This window comes from Chiloscyllium punctatum, chromosome 24 (assembly GCF_047496795.1).
Source record: "Chiloscyllium punctatum isolate Juve2018m chromosome 24, sChiPun1.3, whole genome shotgun sequence".
NCBI lineage: Eukaryota > Metazoa > Chordata > Chondrichthyes > Orectolobiformes > Hemiscylliidae > Chiloscyllium > Chiloscyllium punctatum.
The window spans coordinates 65,949,838-65,964,022 of record NC_092762.1 but is presented as its reverse complement, the minus strand read 5'-3'; the positions used below and the strand labels follow the sequence as shown (position 1 = coordinate 65,964,022).

General features: G+C 36.9%; 1 protein-coding gene across 8 annotated transcripts in view; it reads right to left on the bottom strand.

Annotated features, from left to right (window-relative positions):
* LOC140494648 (protein unc-13 homolog A-like) overlaps positions 1-14,185 on the bottom strand; it is a 425,496-nt gene that overhangs the window by 227,476 nt on the left and 183,835 nt on the right. For 5 of the 8 annotated variants that reach the window (XM_072594058.1, XM_072594057.1, XM_072594060.1 and 2 more), the window contains one exon: positions 9,623-9,748. The exons of the other annotated variants lie outside the window; for them this stretch is intronic. In XM_072594058.1, the coding sequence (XP_072450159.1) occupies positions 9,623-9,748 (126 nt within the window). The remainder of the gene's footprint in view (positions 1-9,622; positions 9,749-14,185) is intronic. 8 annotated transcript variants of the gene reach the window in all.

Genomic DNA, 14,185 nt, shown 5'->3' with positions numbered 1-14,185 from the left:
TCCAAACAGTAAAAATGATCTGTACTTATATTTCTCGAAAGTAACAACATGTGCTGAATGTAATGTGCCACGTATTTTCATTTTGTATAAACTACAAAAGCATAACAGATTTCTGATAGAATAAGGTAGGCATGAAAAAATTGGCCAATGCTGTCACTCAATGCATATTTTGTTCAGTATAGATTGTTCTTAAGCCCATTTGACTGTGACTTAGAGAAATCTTATCAAGCAATAGCATTTGAAATACTAAATTACTAGTTAAGTTACTTTAGACTGATCCAAATCACAACAGAGTAATTGGTTTAAGTCGTGATTTACTGCCTGAATGCTAATTCATTTGGCCTGTGATCAATAACATAAATTGCACGTTAGTAATAATGCAAAAGTAACCATTTAAAGTAAAAGTAACTATGTAAATGCATCAAAGGAAAAGAGAGATCCTATAAAGTGGCCAAGAGCACTGGGAAATCAGAAGATTGGGAAGGCTGCAAAAACAAACAGAGGATAACAAAGAGAGAAATAAGGAAGGAGAGGATCAAATATGAAGGTAGGCTAGCCAGTAATATTAGAAATGATAGTAAAAGTTTCTTTCAATACATAAGAAACAAACGACAGACAAAAGTAGACATTGGGCCACTTCAAACTGATGCTGGAAGCCTAGTGATGGGAGATAAGGAAATTGCAGGAGAACTTAATAAGTACTTTGCATCAGTCTTCACAGTGAAAGACATGAGTAATATCCCAATAATTAAAGGGATTCAGGGGGCTGAGTTGGGTATGGTTGCCATTACAATAGAGAAAGTGCTAGAAAAGCTAAAAGGTCTTAAAATTGATAAATCTCCTGGCCCCGATGGGATACGTCCTAGAGTTCTGAGGGAGGTGGCTGAGGAAATAGCGGAGGCATTGGTAGAGATCTTTCAAAAGTCACTGGAGTCAGGGAAAGTCCCGGATGATTGGAAGATCGCTGGTGTAACCCCCTTGTTCAAGAAAGGATCAAGACAAAAGATGGAAAATTATAGGCCAATTAGCCTAACCTCAGTTGTTGGTAAAATTCTAGAATCTATCATTAAAGATGAGGTTTCTAAATTCTTGGAAGAGCAGGATCGGATTAGAACAAGTCAACATGGATTTAGTAAGGGGAGGTCGTGCCTGACAAATCTGTTGGTATTCTTTGAAGAGGTGACAAGTAGGTTAGACCAGGGAAACCCAGTGGATGTGGTCTATCTAGACTTCCAAAAGGCCTTTGATAAGGTGCTACACGGGAGGCTGCTGAGCAAGGTGAGGGCCCATGGTGTTCGAGGTGAGCTACTGGTATGGATTGAGGATTGGCTGTCTGACAGAAGGCAGAGAGTTGGGATAAAAGGTTCTTTTTTGGAATGGCAGCCGGTGACAAGCGGTGTCCCGCAGGGTTCAGTGTTGGGGCAGCAGCTGTTTATGTTATATATTAATGATCTGGATGAAGGGACTGGGGGCATTCTAGCGAAGTTTGCCGATGATACAAAGTTAGGTGGACAGGCAGGTAGTACTGAGGAAGTGGGGAGGCTACAGAAGGATCTACACAGTTTGGGAGAGTGGTCCAGGAAATGGCTGATGGAATTCAATGTAAGCAAATGCGAGGTCTTGCACTTTGGAAAAAAGAATACAAGCATGGACTACTTTCTAAACAGTGAGAAAATTCATCAAGCCAAAGTACAGAGGGATCTGGGAGTGCTAGTTGAGGATTCTCTAAAGGTAAACATGCAGGTTGAGTCCGTGATTAAGAAAGCGAATGCAATGTTGTCAATTATCTCAAGAGGGTTGGAATATAAAAGCACCGTTGTGCTACTGAGACTTTATAAAGCTCTGGTTAGGCCCCATTTGGAGTACTGTGTCCAGTTTTGGTCCCCACACCTCAGGAAGGACATACTGGCACTGGAGTGTGCACAGCGGAGATTCACATGGATGATCCCTGGAATGGTAGGTCTAACATATAAGGAATGGCTGAGGATCCTGGGATTGTATTCATTGGAGTTTAGAAGATTAAGGGGAGATCTAATAGAAACTTACAAGATAATACATGGATTGGAGAGGGTGGACGCTAGGAAATTGTTTCCGTTAGGTGAGGAGACTAGGACCCGTGGACACAGCCTTAGAATTAGAGGGGGTAAATTCAGAACAGAAATGCGGAGACATTTCTTCAGCCAGAGAGTGGTGGGCCTGTGGAATTCATTGCCGCGGAGTGCAGTGGAGGCTGTGACACTAAATGTCTTCAAGGCAGAAATTGATAAATTCTTGATGTCACAAGGAATTAAGGGCTACGGGGAGAATGCGGGTAAGTGAAGTTGAAATGCCCATCAGCCATGATTGAATGGCGGAGTGGACTCAATGGGCCAAATGGCCTTACTTCTGCTCCTATGTCTTATGATCTTATTTCATTACGAACCTTAACCAGGCACTAAAAAAGAGGCACACATAAATAATACCCTCCAAGTACTAAAATGGAAGGTGTATTCAAAAATTATTTTCGATTAATTATCTTTTGGAATATTGCACACAAGATTGAGGGGATTTTAGGGGTAATATTGAGAAGATATTTCTACTAGTGAGGGAATTGAGATTTTAGAGAATCTTAAACAAATAGTCAAAGTGACAGAAAAAAAGGACAGTCAGTTAAACTGAGATATAAAGGAATTTCTTCCCCTAGAAAGTAGTGAATTCCTGGAATTACCTACTCCAGAAAGGTTGTGGAGGCTGTATCATTGAAAGTATTTCAATAGATGCTTGAAATTGCAGCAAAGGTGAAGGCAGATGAGCAGAGACATAAGTAACAGAGAGAGGGGTGGTGGGGGGAAGAGAAAGAAAGAAAAAGGAAGAGAGAGAAAGGAAAAGAAAGGAAGAGAAAGAAAGAGGGAAAGAAGGAAAGAGAGAAAGAGAAAAAGAGAGAAAAAAAAGAAAGAAAGAAACAAGAGGAAGAGAGAAAGAGAAAAAGGAAAGTAAAAAAGATAGAAAAATGAAAGGGAGAAAGGAAAAGAAAGAAAAAGAGAGAAGAAAGAAAGAGAGAACGAGAAAGAAAAAGAGAAAGAAACAGAAAGAGAGAAAGAAGTAAGAAAGAGAAAGAGAGAGAAAAACAGAAAGATAAAGAAAGAGAAAAAGAAAGAAAGAGAGAGAAAAAGAAGAGAGAAAGAAGGAAAAAGAAAAAGAGAAATAAAGAGAGAAATAAAAAGAAAAAGAAAGAGAAAAATAAAGAAAAGAGAGAAAGAAGAAAGAGAAAGGGAAAGAGGGAAAGAGAGAAAGGGAAAGAAAGAGGGAAAGAGGGAAAGAGAGAAAGAGGGAAAGAGAGAGAAAGAAAGAGGGGAAAGAGAGAAAGAAAAAGAAACAGAAAAAGTGGAAAAGAAAGAAATAGTGAAAAAGAAAGAGAAAGAGAAAGAGAAAGTAAGTGAAAGAAAGGCCGAGGGACGCCAAAGGAGGGTGAGGGAGGTCCCCTCATGCATGCACGCACGCACGCGCACACACGCACACACAGAGGAGAGAGACAGAGAGAGACAGTCATAGACACAAACACAGAGCATCTTTCAGATGTTGTATACAAATCTATTTTTTCCTCTGTTCTGCTCTGCTGCTTAAACACAGCCACTGAAATATATTTCAGTATATGATCTAGAATCTTGTCCAACTTCTTTTTATCAAGCTGGATGATCTACAGGTGATTTTTATCCAGTATGGAACTTCTAGAAAGGTGTGAATCAACCAACAATTACAGATTTGAGTTTCAATGTCTTTTATAATAATGTTAAAAATTTCAAAGTTAAATTTGAAATCTTACTTTCAAACTTTATTACTCCACACTTTCTACTTAAACCTCTATACTATCCTGTATCTCAGCATAGATCATAACTATTCATGATTCACCTCATGTTCTCATTGACCTATATTGGCTCCCAGTTAAACAAGGCCTCAAATTTTAAAATTATATCTCTTTTCAAACCTCTCATGGCCTCACCCTTTACTATTGCTGCAATCACCTACTGTCCTACAACCTTTAATCCTAAAGTTTGGCTTTCCATATAATTTTGTAAAATTATGTCAGATACTAATTTTTTCCTCCAATTTCCTAAGGAATTCTTGGTTCTAAACAAACTGAGACTAATTTAAATTTGAGTAAATGTTGTATTAGTTCTCTTGATTGTCAACCATATCAGGTGATTCCACAACCTCAAAACCATAGCCATATAGCACAGAAACAGACCCTTCAGTCCAACCAGTCCATGCTGACCATAATCCCAAACTAACCTAGTCCCACCTGCCTGCACTTGGCCCATATCCCTCCCAACATTTCTTATTCATGTACTTATCCAAATGTCTTTAAAATGTTGTAACTGCACTCACACTCACTGCTTCCTCTGAAAGTTCATTCCACACATGAACCACTCACTCTATAAAAATGTTGCCACTCAAGTCTTTTTCAAACGTCTCTTCTCTTACCTAAAAAAATATACCCACTAGTCTTGAAAGCCCCCAACCAAGGGAAAAGACATCTGCCATTCACATCATCTACACCCATTGTGATTTTATAAATCTCTGGAAGGTCATCCCTAAGCTTCTTACATTACTCTTACCTATCCAGCATCTCCTTATAACTCAAACCCTCCATTCTCAGCAACATCCTGGTAAATCTTTTCTGTATCCTCTCCAGCATAATACCCTTCCTATGACAGGGCAACCAGTACTGGGCACAGTACTCCAGAAGAGGCCTCACCAATGTCATGTACAACCTCAATATGACACCCCAACTCCAACACTCAAGTGTCTAAGCAATGAAGACAAGAGTGCTAAATACCTTGTTTACCATTATGTGTACGTGTGATGCAAATTTCAAAGAACTATGTACCTGAAGCCGTAAGTCTCTCTATTCTACAACACTACTCAAGAACCTACTTTTAATTGTATAAGCCCTGCTCTTGTTCATTTCAAAGTTCAATACCTTAAATTTCTCCAAAATGAACTCCATCTGCCACTCCGTTGACCCAATTGAGCAATATCACTTTGTATTCTCAGATAACCATCTTCACTGTCCACTGTAACACTGATTTTGATGTCATCCGTAAACCTACTAACAATGCCTTCTACATTTTCACCTAAATAATTTATATAAATGACAATCACTTGCATCTTAAAACTAAGGCAAAGTGCAATTTTGCAGTTCACAACAAAAATATGGGCTGTTGGTTAAGTATGATTTTACAAAGTAATTAACTAACCCAGCATTATGGCTTGAACAGCCAGCACCCAAATTTCCATGCAGATCAGGCAAGAATAGGCAAGGAAGTGCTTCTTCAGTGAAATTGACAGGCGAGGAAACTTTCAATGAGACTCAAATTGCAGCCTGACTTTGCAATAAAATGCTGATGCTCACAGCACTTCCTCTGGTGTGTTATTATGACTGAGTTCACTTTGCCTGTGCCCTTTCCTGCCATCGAGTCCAGTATGGCACAGGAGCAGCTTACAGCTCCAATGAGGGACAAAAGCAGCAGCAACACCTATAATGGCACGAGCTGTTTTCACCTTCTCAACAAGCCATTCCATAGACAAGATAGATTGGACAGGGATTTGGCTCCGAGGAGCCCTAGTACAGAATCCACAGTCAGAGGGAATGAGCTCTCTCAACATCTGTAAGTAGCATTGCTCTAGGAAGCTTAAGTAAGCATGTCACAACATTGTTAACATCTGCATCTTCTGGAACAAGACTTCCTATCCAGTTAACCAGAAGAACCAAGTATTGACATTGTGTGTCAAGGAGGCCATTATTGAAGGGCAATCTATCCCTGCTTCCTCAAAGTGCTGTTCAATATGCAGGAATATTGATTGATCAGTCAAGGGTGGACTGTACATGGTAAACAGAAGGAGGTTTCCTTGCCCACTTTTGATCTGATGCCATGAGGCTCATGAGCTCAAGTCTTTTACCCATATTACCACATGTACAATTTATTTCTAACACCCAGAATTAACATGTAATATAGATTATATTACTGTTCTAGTGTTGTATAGTAAAGTTTATTGTTCTTTGTTTAAAACAATGGAGTCATGTCATTTTGTTCTTTTAGTAAGTCCACGGGATCTCTCACTTTGTCCACTTTAATAATAAAAGTCACTGGTCGCTAGCCAAACCATAGCATAAACTCAGCAGTGTGGTCCAGGAGTTCTTAGTTAAATTGAATTTAAATACTTATTGCTTGTGGCACAGAAATCTGATCTGCCAGTACATGAAACTGAAACATGATTAAACAATTTAATGAAAGTAGGTCTTTTGATTTAGAAGTGAACTTTCAGGATCTTGTCAAATGGTTATGTAAGAGTTTCTCCAACACAAGTTTATTAGAGATTAAAGACTAAAGAACTATTTATCAGTATTGACTGTGTACCAACTTGTGGTCAAGCATAAAAATTTAAAATAAAGTATGCCAAGTTTGCAACACTTTTTAATAAGACATATTTACCATGGGCAGGTGACCCCATATAATTAAACTTGAAGTAAAAAAAAAAGATAAATCTTGTTTTCAAGAAAATATTTATAGACAACAATGTAATTATATATTTACTGACTACTAGCTTTAACAAATGCACTGTCATTTCACCTGCTCCACAAATGCAATCTATATCCAGTTTTCTGAATGCAGCAGTATCATAAAATGTAGCCATTTTTCCTTCAAAGGTGCAGCTGCTCACTTAAGGCATTAATTCAGAGAAGAGAAAGATCCATGTTCCAACTTTTTAAAATATTTTTAGTATTAGCACATAAGAGAGTCAATTTGACAGATCAAATCATTCTTTCCTATGACCTAGAAATGCTCCACTAACACAAGCTAGGTTATTTCATCAATTATCTGATATTCATATTTAAGAGATATATTACAGAGATAAAACTGCAACTTCCAAGTAATGTAATGAATCCTAGTTACAATAGTTAGCAAGTGAAGGGGATGCATAGTGCAATGCATACCTCCACAGAGCTCTAACTTAATGTGATTACAGCTGCACGGTTCTTCTTGAAGTTTTTCCCTATCTGGTTGATGCTCTGTAACTACAACATGGAAAAAGTAATAATGTTTATGAAGAGCTTCCATCTCACTGAGGTAGTGTCAAGTCAATTTGTATGCAACAACCTGTGCTGCAAACTCTACTCACATTTTGACAACAATGCTAAAACAATTCTCAACTTTCTTTAAAAAAAAGCTAGTTCATCCTATTAATTAATGTTAATTAGTGCTTTAAAAGGTTTCCCCCAAAACTAATCAGTTCTTCCCTGATCAAAACCCTATCATATATGATCCATGTTCAAATTTTGTTGAAATGCTTCCTCTAGTTTTGAGATATATTGTTTACAGAGGTGAAAACATTGCAGTCCCACCTTCAGTGACAAAGATAATTATTCTTCAGTTAATGCACTCGTAAAAAAAGGTCAGTTTAAAGTCAATTCCTAAGATATCCAAAATGTTTATTTTTGGACTAAAAATAATTCTGAAGCAAAAATACTGCAGATGCTGGAAATTTGAGCAAAAAATAGAAAGTGCTAGAGAAATGCAGCTGGTCTGGCAGCAGCTGTAGATAAAGAAAAACAGAGTAAATGCTAAGTCCAAGGATTCAATTCCAAAATAGAGTATTTGGACTCGAAATGTTAACTCTGGCTCTCTCCCCACAACTGTTGCCAGACCAGCTGAGTTTCTCCAGTACACTTGTTTTTATTTCTGGTTTTATTGAATCTTGTATAAATGAACAACATACAACAGGACTTTTTGTATGATGGGGGTTTTTTGCCTCACTACCCAAAAAGGTGCAGAATACAGCCAATCATTGCAGCCTTGCAGCCATTTCAAGCGTGTTTCTGGGGATCCTGAGAATCTCACCCAGTTGCAGGGTCCTGGAACAAGCCCCCAAGTTTACTGTCATGGAAATTAAATGGATCGACTCAACTATTAGCACGAGCGAAGAAAAAGAGTTTTATTATATTAGTCTAACCTCTGCAAAATCTAGCTAGCAAACGCCTGGAGCATAATTCAAATGCTTGACTTACAGTGTTTCCTATCACATTATCAAGGACAAAGACTATGCACATTTGAGTTGTTATTTATTTTCATTCCTTTTGTTATTTGGACACACTGTACTTCATACCCCATAGCCTTCGCTGAATTTTGACTGCTCACAAGGCTGGATTGAATGTTTACTGAATTCCGCAGAAACAGAAACAAGCTGTCTCCTTAACTGCAGAACTCAGCAAAAGAACTCTGTGAACTTGAGCACAGTATCAAATTTAGAAAGCATTTCTCTTTTTACAAATTTGACAATAAATGGATTTTAGATTTCACAGTAAATGTTAAATTTCCATTTAGAGTGTTAATTGACTGAAGACAAAACTTTGCCACGTTCAGGCAAAGGTCCCACCGCAAAAATGCTGCTAGCCAGACATGCTGCTACAGTTAGTGATTTATAAATTTTAAATCATGAGTAGTCTAATGCCTCACATTCCAATCACCCTGACTAGTGATGTTATTACATGTTAAAGATCTTGTGCATTGATCAGTGGACAATAGCTATATTATTTGTGTTGCAGAGTGTTTCCTTTCTGATGTGCTAATGTGAGAGACAATGCTGGAAATCTGAAACAAAAATAGAGTGCTGGAGAAACAGAAGAGGTCGGGCAGCATCTGCAGAGACAAAAACAGATAGTGTATTGAGTCCCAGGACTCGTTGTCAGAAGTACACTAAGAGTAAAAATGGCATACATGTAGCAGAGTTTTGTGAAATTTGAACTCCTTTGCGATTTCAAATTACTTCAGTACCATTTCCTTCCATTTCATTTTACTTTGTTCTAAGAATAAGTAATATAAAGGGTTTATGCGACCTACAATAATGAAATCAAGTACTCTGTTTATGCCTTCTCTGTCTCAATCCTTTGCAGTTGGTTACTTTTTTAGAGTAATTTTTAAGGAACTGCATACCTAACAAAGAATTCCTGTACTTGAAGGGTAATTCAGACAGAGGAACATAGACAAATAAAATCACCAAAACTAACAATTTAAACCAATAAATTTCATAGGTGCTCAGATGGATTTGCATCCCCACAATATCGTGGGCCAGACAATTAAAAAATGAAAGTACTCTTAAACTATGCAAAATAACCTGTTCTCCAATCTGGCCCGTCCCCACCCCCATCAAAAAGTATCAAACAAGTACCAGAACACTGCTGTAAAAGTTGCTGATTTCAGTGACCAGACATACTCAAAACTTAAAAGTGTTAGAAGTAAATGACAAAACACTATGCCACATTCTTATTGAAGTAAAATTAGTAACACTGTTACAATTTGTAGTATGATTAGATTGATTAAAAGAAAATCTAAAGAATAAGAAACTGAATATATTTGAGTAAACTTACATTCTTAAGTAATACTTGTATTTTGATCAACCTATCCTGACAAATATTGTTCACTTCATCTTTTGAAAATATTTCATTGAAGCTATTATAAGTCAACAAATACAGAAGAAACATTTAAGCAAGCATGCACACAACTACTGGACAAGAAGCCACAGCACATTATAGACCACAAATGTCTAGTGTACGAACAATGCAATAGATGCAGTTCAAACCCACCTATCCGACAGATCTAGGGACTGCCTACTTTCAAGGGAATACTGACGACTGGTTAGCCTGCTAGAGTCTGACGCAGTCTCTAGATCACTGCGTCCATTTGTGGCAGAATCTATGCTATCATAGCGTCTACCAGAGAAAGTGGAAAGCACAAAGAGGAAGATCGTGAGGGAAAATTAAAAATACCAAAAAGTACTTTAAACATTTTTATTGCATACCCTACTGAGACAACTGTGATTTATGGATCAAGATATAAGATTGAAATTACTTAATATCTAGAGTGAAGCCAATAGGTTGGACAAAAAATGGAAGTAGGGGTATTGAATCAAAGAATTAGTTGTTCAACTACCACAGCATTCTGCAGCAAAAACACCTAAAGGAGGGCTTTCAGCACCCACACATGTAGATTAGACTTCTCAACCTTCATGTTAGAGATGCTTAGTCAAGTTTATTCTGCAAATTGGATGATTTTGCTTATAAAGAGTAAATGCCAAAACAATTTTAATTGTCTACCACCAAGTTTCATGTTTTATTTAAACATCAAAATTTATCTCTTCTCACTCTCTATTTAAGAATACAGTAGTCTCAGAACATAGTATGCAATAGTTCTTTCAATTTCTAAAATGCAATCACAGTCTGTAAAAACTTTTGATAGACTATTAAATAGAGATTAAAATTATAACAACCTGCTAAAAAAGATCGGTTCTGATATTTCAAATGTGAAAAATGCAAAGTTTTACTACAGCATATTCCAGTTAATGGGAACAGTCTTTTAAAAGAATAAAATCAGAGATGCACAATTTCACACCTTTACAATGTTTGCTGATAGGGAATGATCAACATAAGCGAATTAAGATTGTTCCCATTAAGAGATTTGTTTTTATATAACAATTATTACTGCAGAACAATATATAAATAGCTACTATTTTCCTGTACAGTATATATATATATGTGTGTCATCTTGTATAATTCATTTTATAAATCTTCCCAGTGTCTTATGTACTTATACATATTCTCTAGATCAAACTCTATGATTATTCCCCAAAGATATAATGCTTCATATCAAAATACCAGTTAAGTAATATTGTTATTCTATGGTTCAAAATTGTCCAAATGTTGTCCTCTTAAATACTTCTATCCAGGTAGCTTTCTGACATTAGCAGAAAATGTACTACATACCAATATCCACTGGCGAAATTCTCCAGTGCAAAAACAACCATGAAATCTATTAAATTACTGAATAACACATACATTATATATTATACATAACATCAGACAGCAGGGAGCCACCTAAAAAACAAAACTCTATTTTGGAATTTAAAATTAATTTTAAACCTAGTGTGCACTATAAAAATAATTATTTGCACTATATTAGACAAAATCTCTCATGTGTATGCATTTAAACTGAGTTATATCATTCCCAAGACCAAAATAATTAAAACTGTAAGTTTATAACCCTTGCAAACATTAGAGTTCAGTATCAAAACCAAGAAGATATAGCATAAACATAAATGGAACAGGTGAACTGCCGCATTATTTTATGCGGGCAGGAGGCTGGAAGAAACAGCAAGCCAGGCAGCATCAGGAGATGGAGAAATTGACGTTTCAGGTGTAACCCTTCTTCAGGACCCTGGTTACACCTGAAACATTAATTTCTCCACCTCCTGTTGCTGCCTGGCTCGATGTGTTCTTCCAGCCTCTGCCTGTCTACTTTGGATTCCAGCATCTGCACCTTTTTGTCTCTAACCAAATTATTTTATGCCGCAAGGACAATATTATTAAAAATATTTTTGAAATCTTTTAAGTTTACAACAGCCATTTAATACACTGTAAAAACTGACACAAAATATTAATTTAATATCTCTGAGGTTCAACTTAAAGTTGACCTTGTTGATCTTTATGGGGTCCTATTCTCCCTTCAATTGCTCTTTTGTTCTTCATGTACTTATACAATTGCTTTGAATTATCCTTAACATTATCTGTCAAGATTATCTCATATTGTCTCTTTGCCCTCCTGATTTTCCTCTTAAGAATGGCCCTAAACACTTTATATTCTTCAAGAGATTCAATTGATCCCAGTTGTCTAATGTGATTTTTTGTTTTCTTGAATAGTACCTCAATATTTTTATTTATCCATTGTTCCCTACTCTTGCCATCCTTACCCTTCACTCTAACTGGAACATAATGCCTCTGAACTCATGTTATCTCAATTTTGACAGCCTCCCAATTATCAGTTGTTCCTTTATCTGCAAACAGGCCTACTCCTATCGAATTTTGAAAGTTCTTGTCTCATACCATTAAAATTTACCTTAGTCCAACAAACAACTTTAACTGTTATCGAAGGCCTATCCTCTTCCATCACTGTTTTAAAACTAATAGAATTATGATGACTAGTCCCCAAGTATTCCACTGTTAACACTTCAGTCACCTCTCCTGCCTTATTTCCCAAGGGAAGGTCAATTTTTGCTCCATCTCTAGTCAGTACATTTACTTATTGATCAAGAAATTGTTCTTGAACACATTTTAAAAATTCCTCACCATGCAAGCATTTAATAGTATGGCAATCCCAGTCAATGTTTGGAAAATTAAAATCCCCTACTATTTCAACCCTATTATTCCTACATATATTTGAGATCTCTCTACATGTTTGCTCTTCGATTTCCCTCTGACTATTGGGTGGGCCTTTAGAACAATCTCATCAAGGTGACTATTTCTTTCATATTTCTAACATCTACCCATATAATTTCACTGGATGACCCCGCAAAATATCCTCTAATTACAATAGCAATGTTTTCCTTAATCAAAAATGCCACTCCCCCTGTTCTCTTGCCTCCTTCTCTATCTTTCCCATACCATCTAAAATCCAGAACAATAAGCTGCCAGTCCTGTCCTTCCCTCAGCCAAGTTTTAGCAAGAGCTATGGTGTCCCAGCCCCATGTTCCCATATGTGGCCTGAGTTCACCAGATTCACCTGTCAGACCCTTTGCTTTGAAATAAATGCAGTTTAATTCTTCAAAGTTACCTTGTTCTGACTTGTTTTTGTCTGCCTCATCATAGAACAATCCTCTGTATAGGTTCCCAGAAGAAACTTCCCTGTTCTGCCTTCAAGGAATGTATATAATTTCTTAGATTGAATCATCAAAATTGCGCACACTATTCCAGCATGTAATTACCTAAACCCAGTTAATTGCCACAGGACAGCCTTAACCTTATTCTTCCAATTTCTTTGCAACGAGTGCCAACCTGCCATTTTCCTTCTAAATTACAAGATGTACCGCATGCCAACTTTGTGCAGGTAAGCAAGTATCTTTGAATTTTAAAATGTCATGATTTTCTTAAAAATCTTCTTTCCCATACTTACCAAAGAGCGAATATTTTCTGAAATTAAACTGTTATTTTGTTGCCCATATATCAAGGTAGCCTTCATGTTTTCCTCACATGTTCACATTAACTGTGTATCATCAAATTTAATATATCATTTGGCCCTTTTGTCCCTTTCATTAACAGTTTGTGAATAACTGATGCCCCAGTACTGATCCTTGTGGCGCTCCACCGCATTATACTAAAAGTACCCTTGCCATTGACAAAACCTCTTACCAGACCATTTCATTATCCTCAACTCTTGAAGCTCTTATCTTGCACATTGACCTTTTGTGTGGCACCTCATCTAATGCCTTCTTAAAATCTAAGAATACTTCTTTGACCAGCTCTGCTCTATTTACCCTCGAGCGCAGAATAGTAACTGAGCAGATCTTCTTAGTGTCTGAAAGTGTCCATCAGAGCTCTGTTCTGGCATTATTTCTGTCCACTCCCTCTAGATGAATGTGCACAGTGATGCCTAGATTTGCACAAAGTACAATGAATAAAACTGACTTGAAACTAAAATGCATACTAGTGGGAAACGTTGCTCATCCATAATGTTCTTCATCCAACAATGAAAAACAGACACTAAAAACTATTAGTCTAACATTTTGAAATTTTATACAGTTCCACAAAATTAATTGAATTACAAAGCATATATTTAATAATATTGTCCTGATTATGGGCATATGTTGAAACCATAAAAATTACACTAATAGAATGATCAAGAATGAGAGAATACCCCCATGAGAAAACCCCATTGAGATGCCATAACATTACATTTCCATCACAAGCTCCAAATTAATTTACCATTGTGGTTGTAATGCACATTAATTTTGGCCAGTAATTTTCACATAACCCTACTCCAGTTCTCGCTGAAAACAAGATCTCCAGAAAATGAGAAATCAGTTATGTGAACTGTTTCACAAATCCATTCTCAGTGTTATTTAGTCTACTTGCTATTGTGAAGAGTAAAGCTGCCTAAAGATGAATAAAACTGAGCCAGGTAGTTCTCTTTTAATTCCTCAGGTTGTTGCTAGCCAATGAAGCTCATCAATATAATTATGACTTGCAGTCTGGATTGCTGGTTTACACCAGGACGGACAGTAAATAAGGCATCCAAAGTAATGAGCTGTTCACCAGGACAGGAAAGAGAATTACTCAAGTTAGTGAAAATATTTGTTCAAGTACTGAAAAGATTTTGTT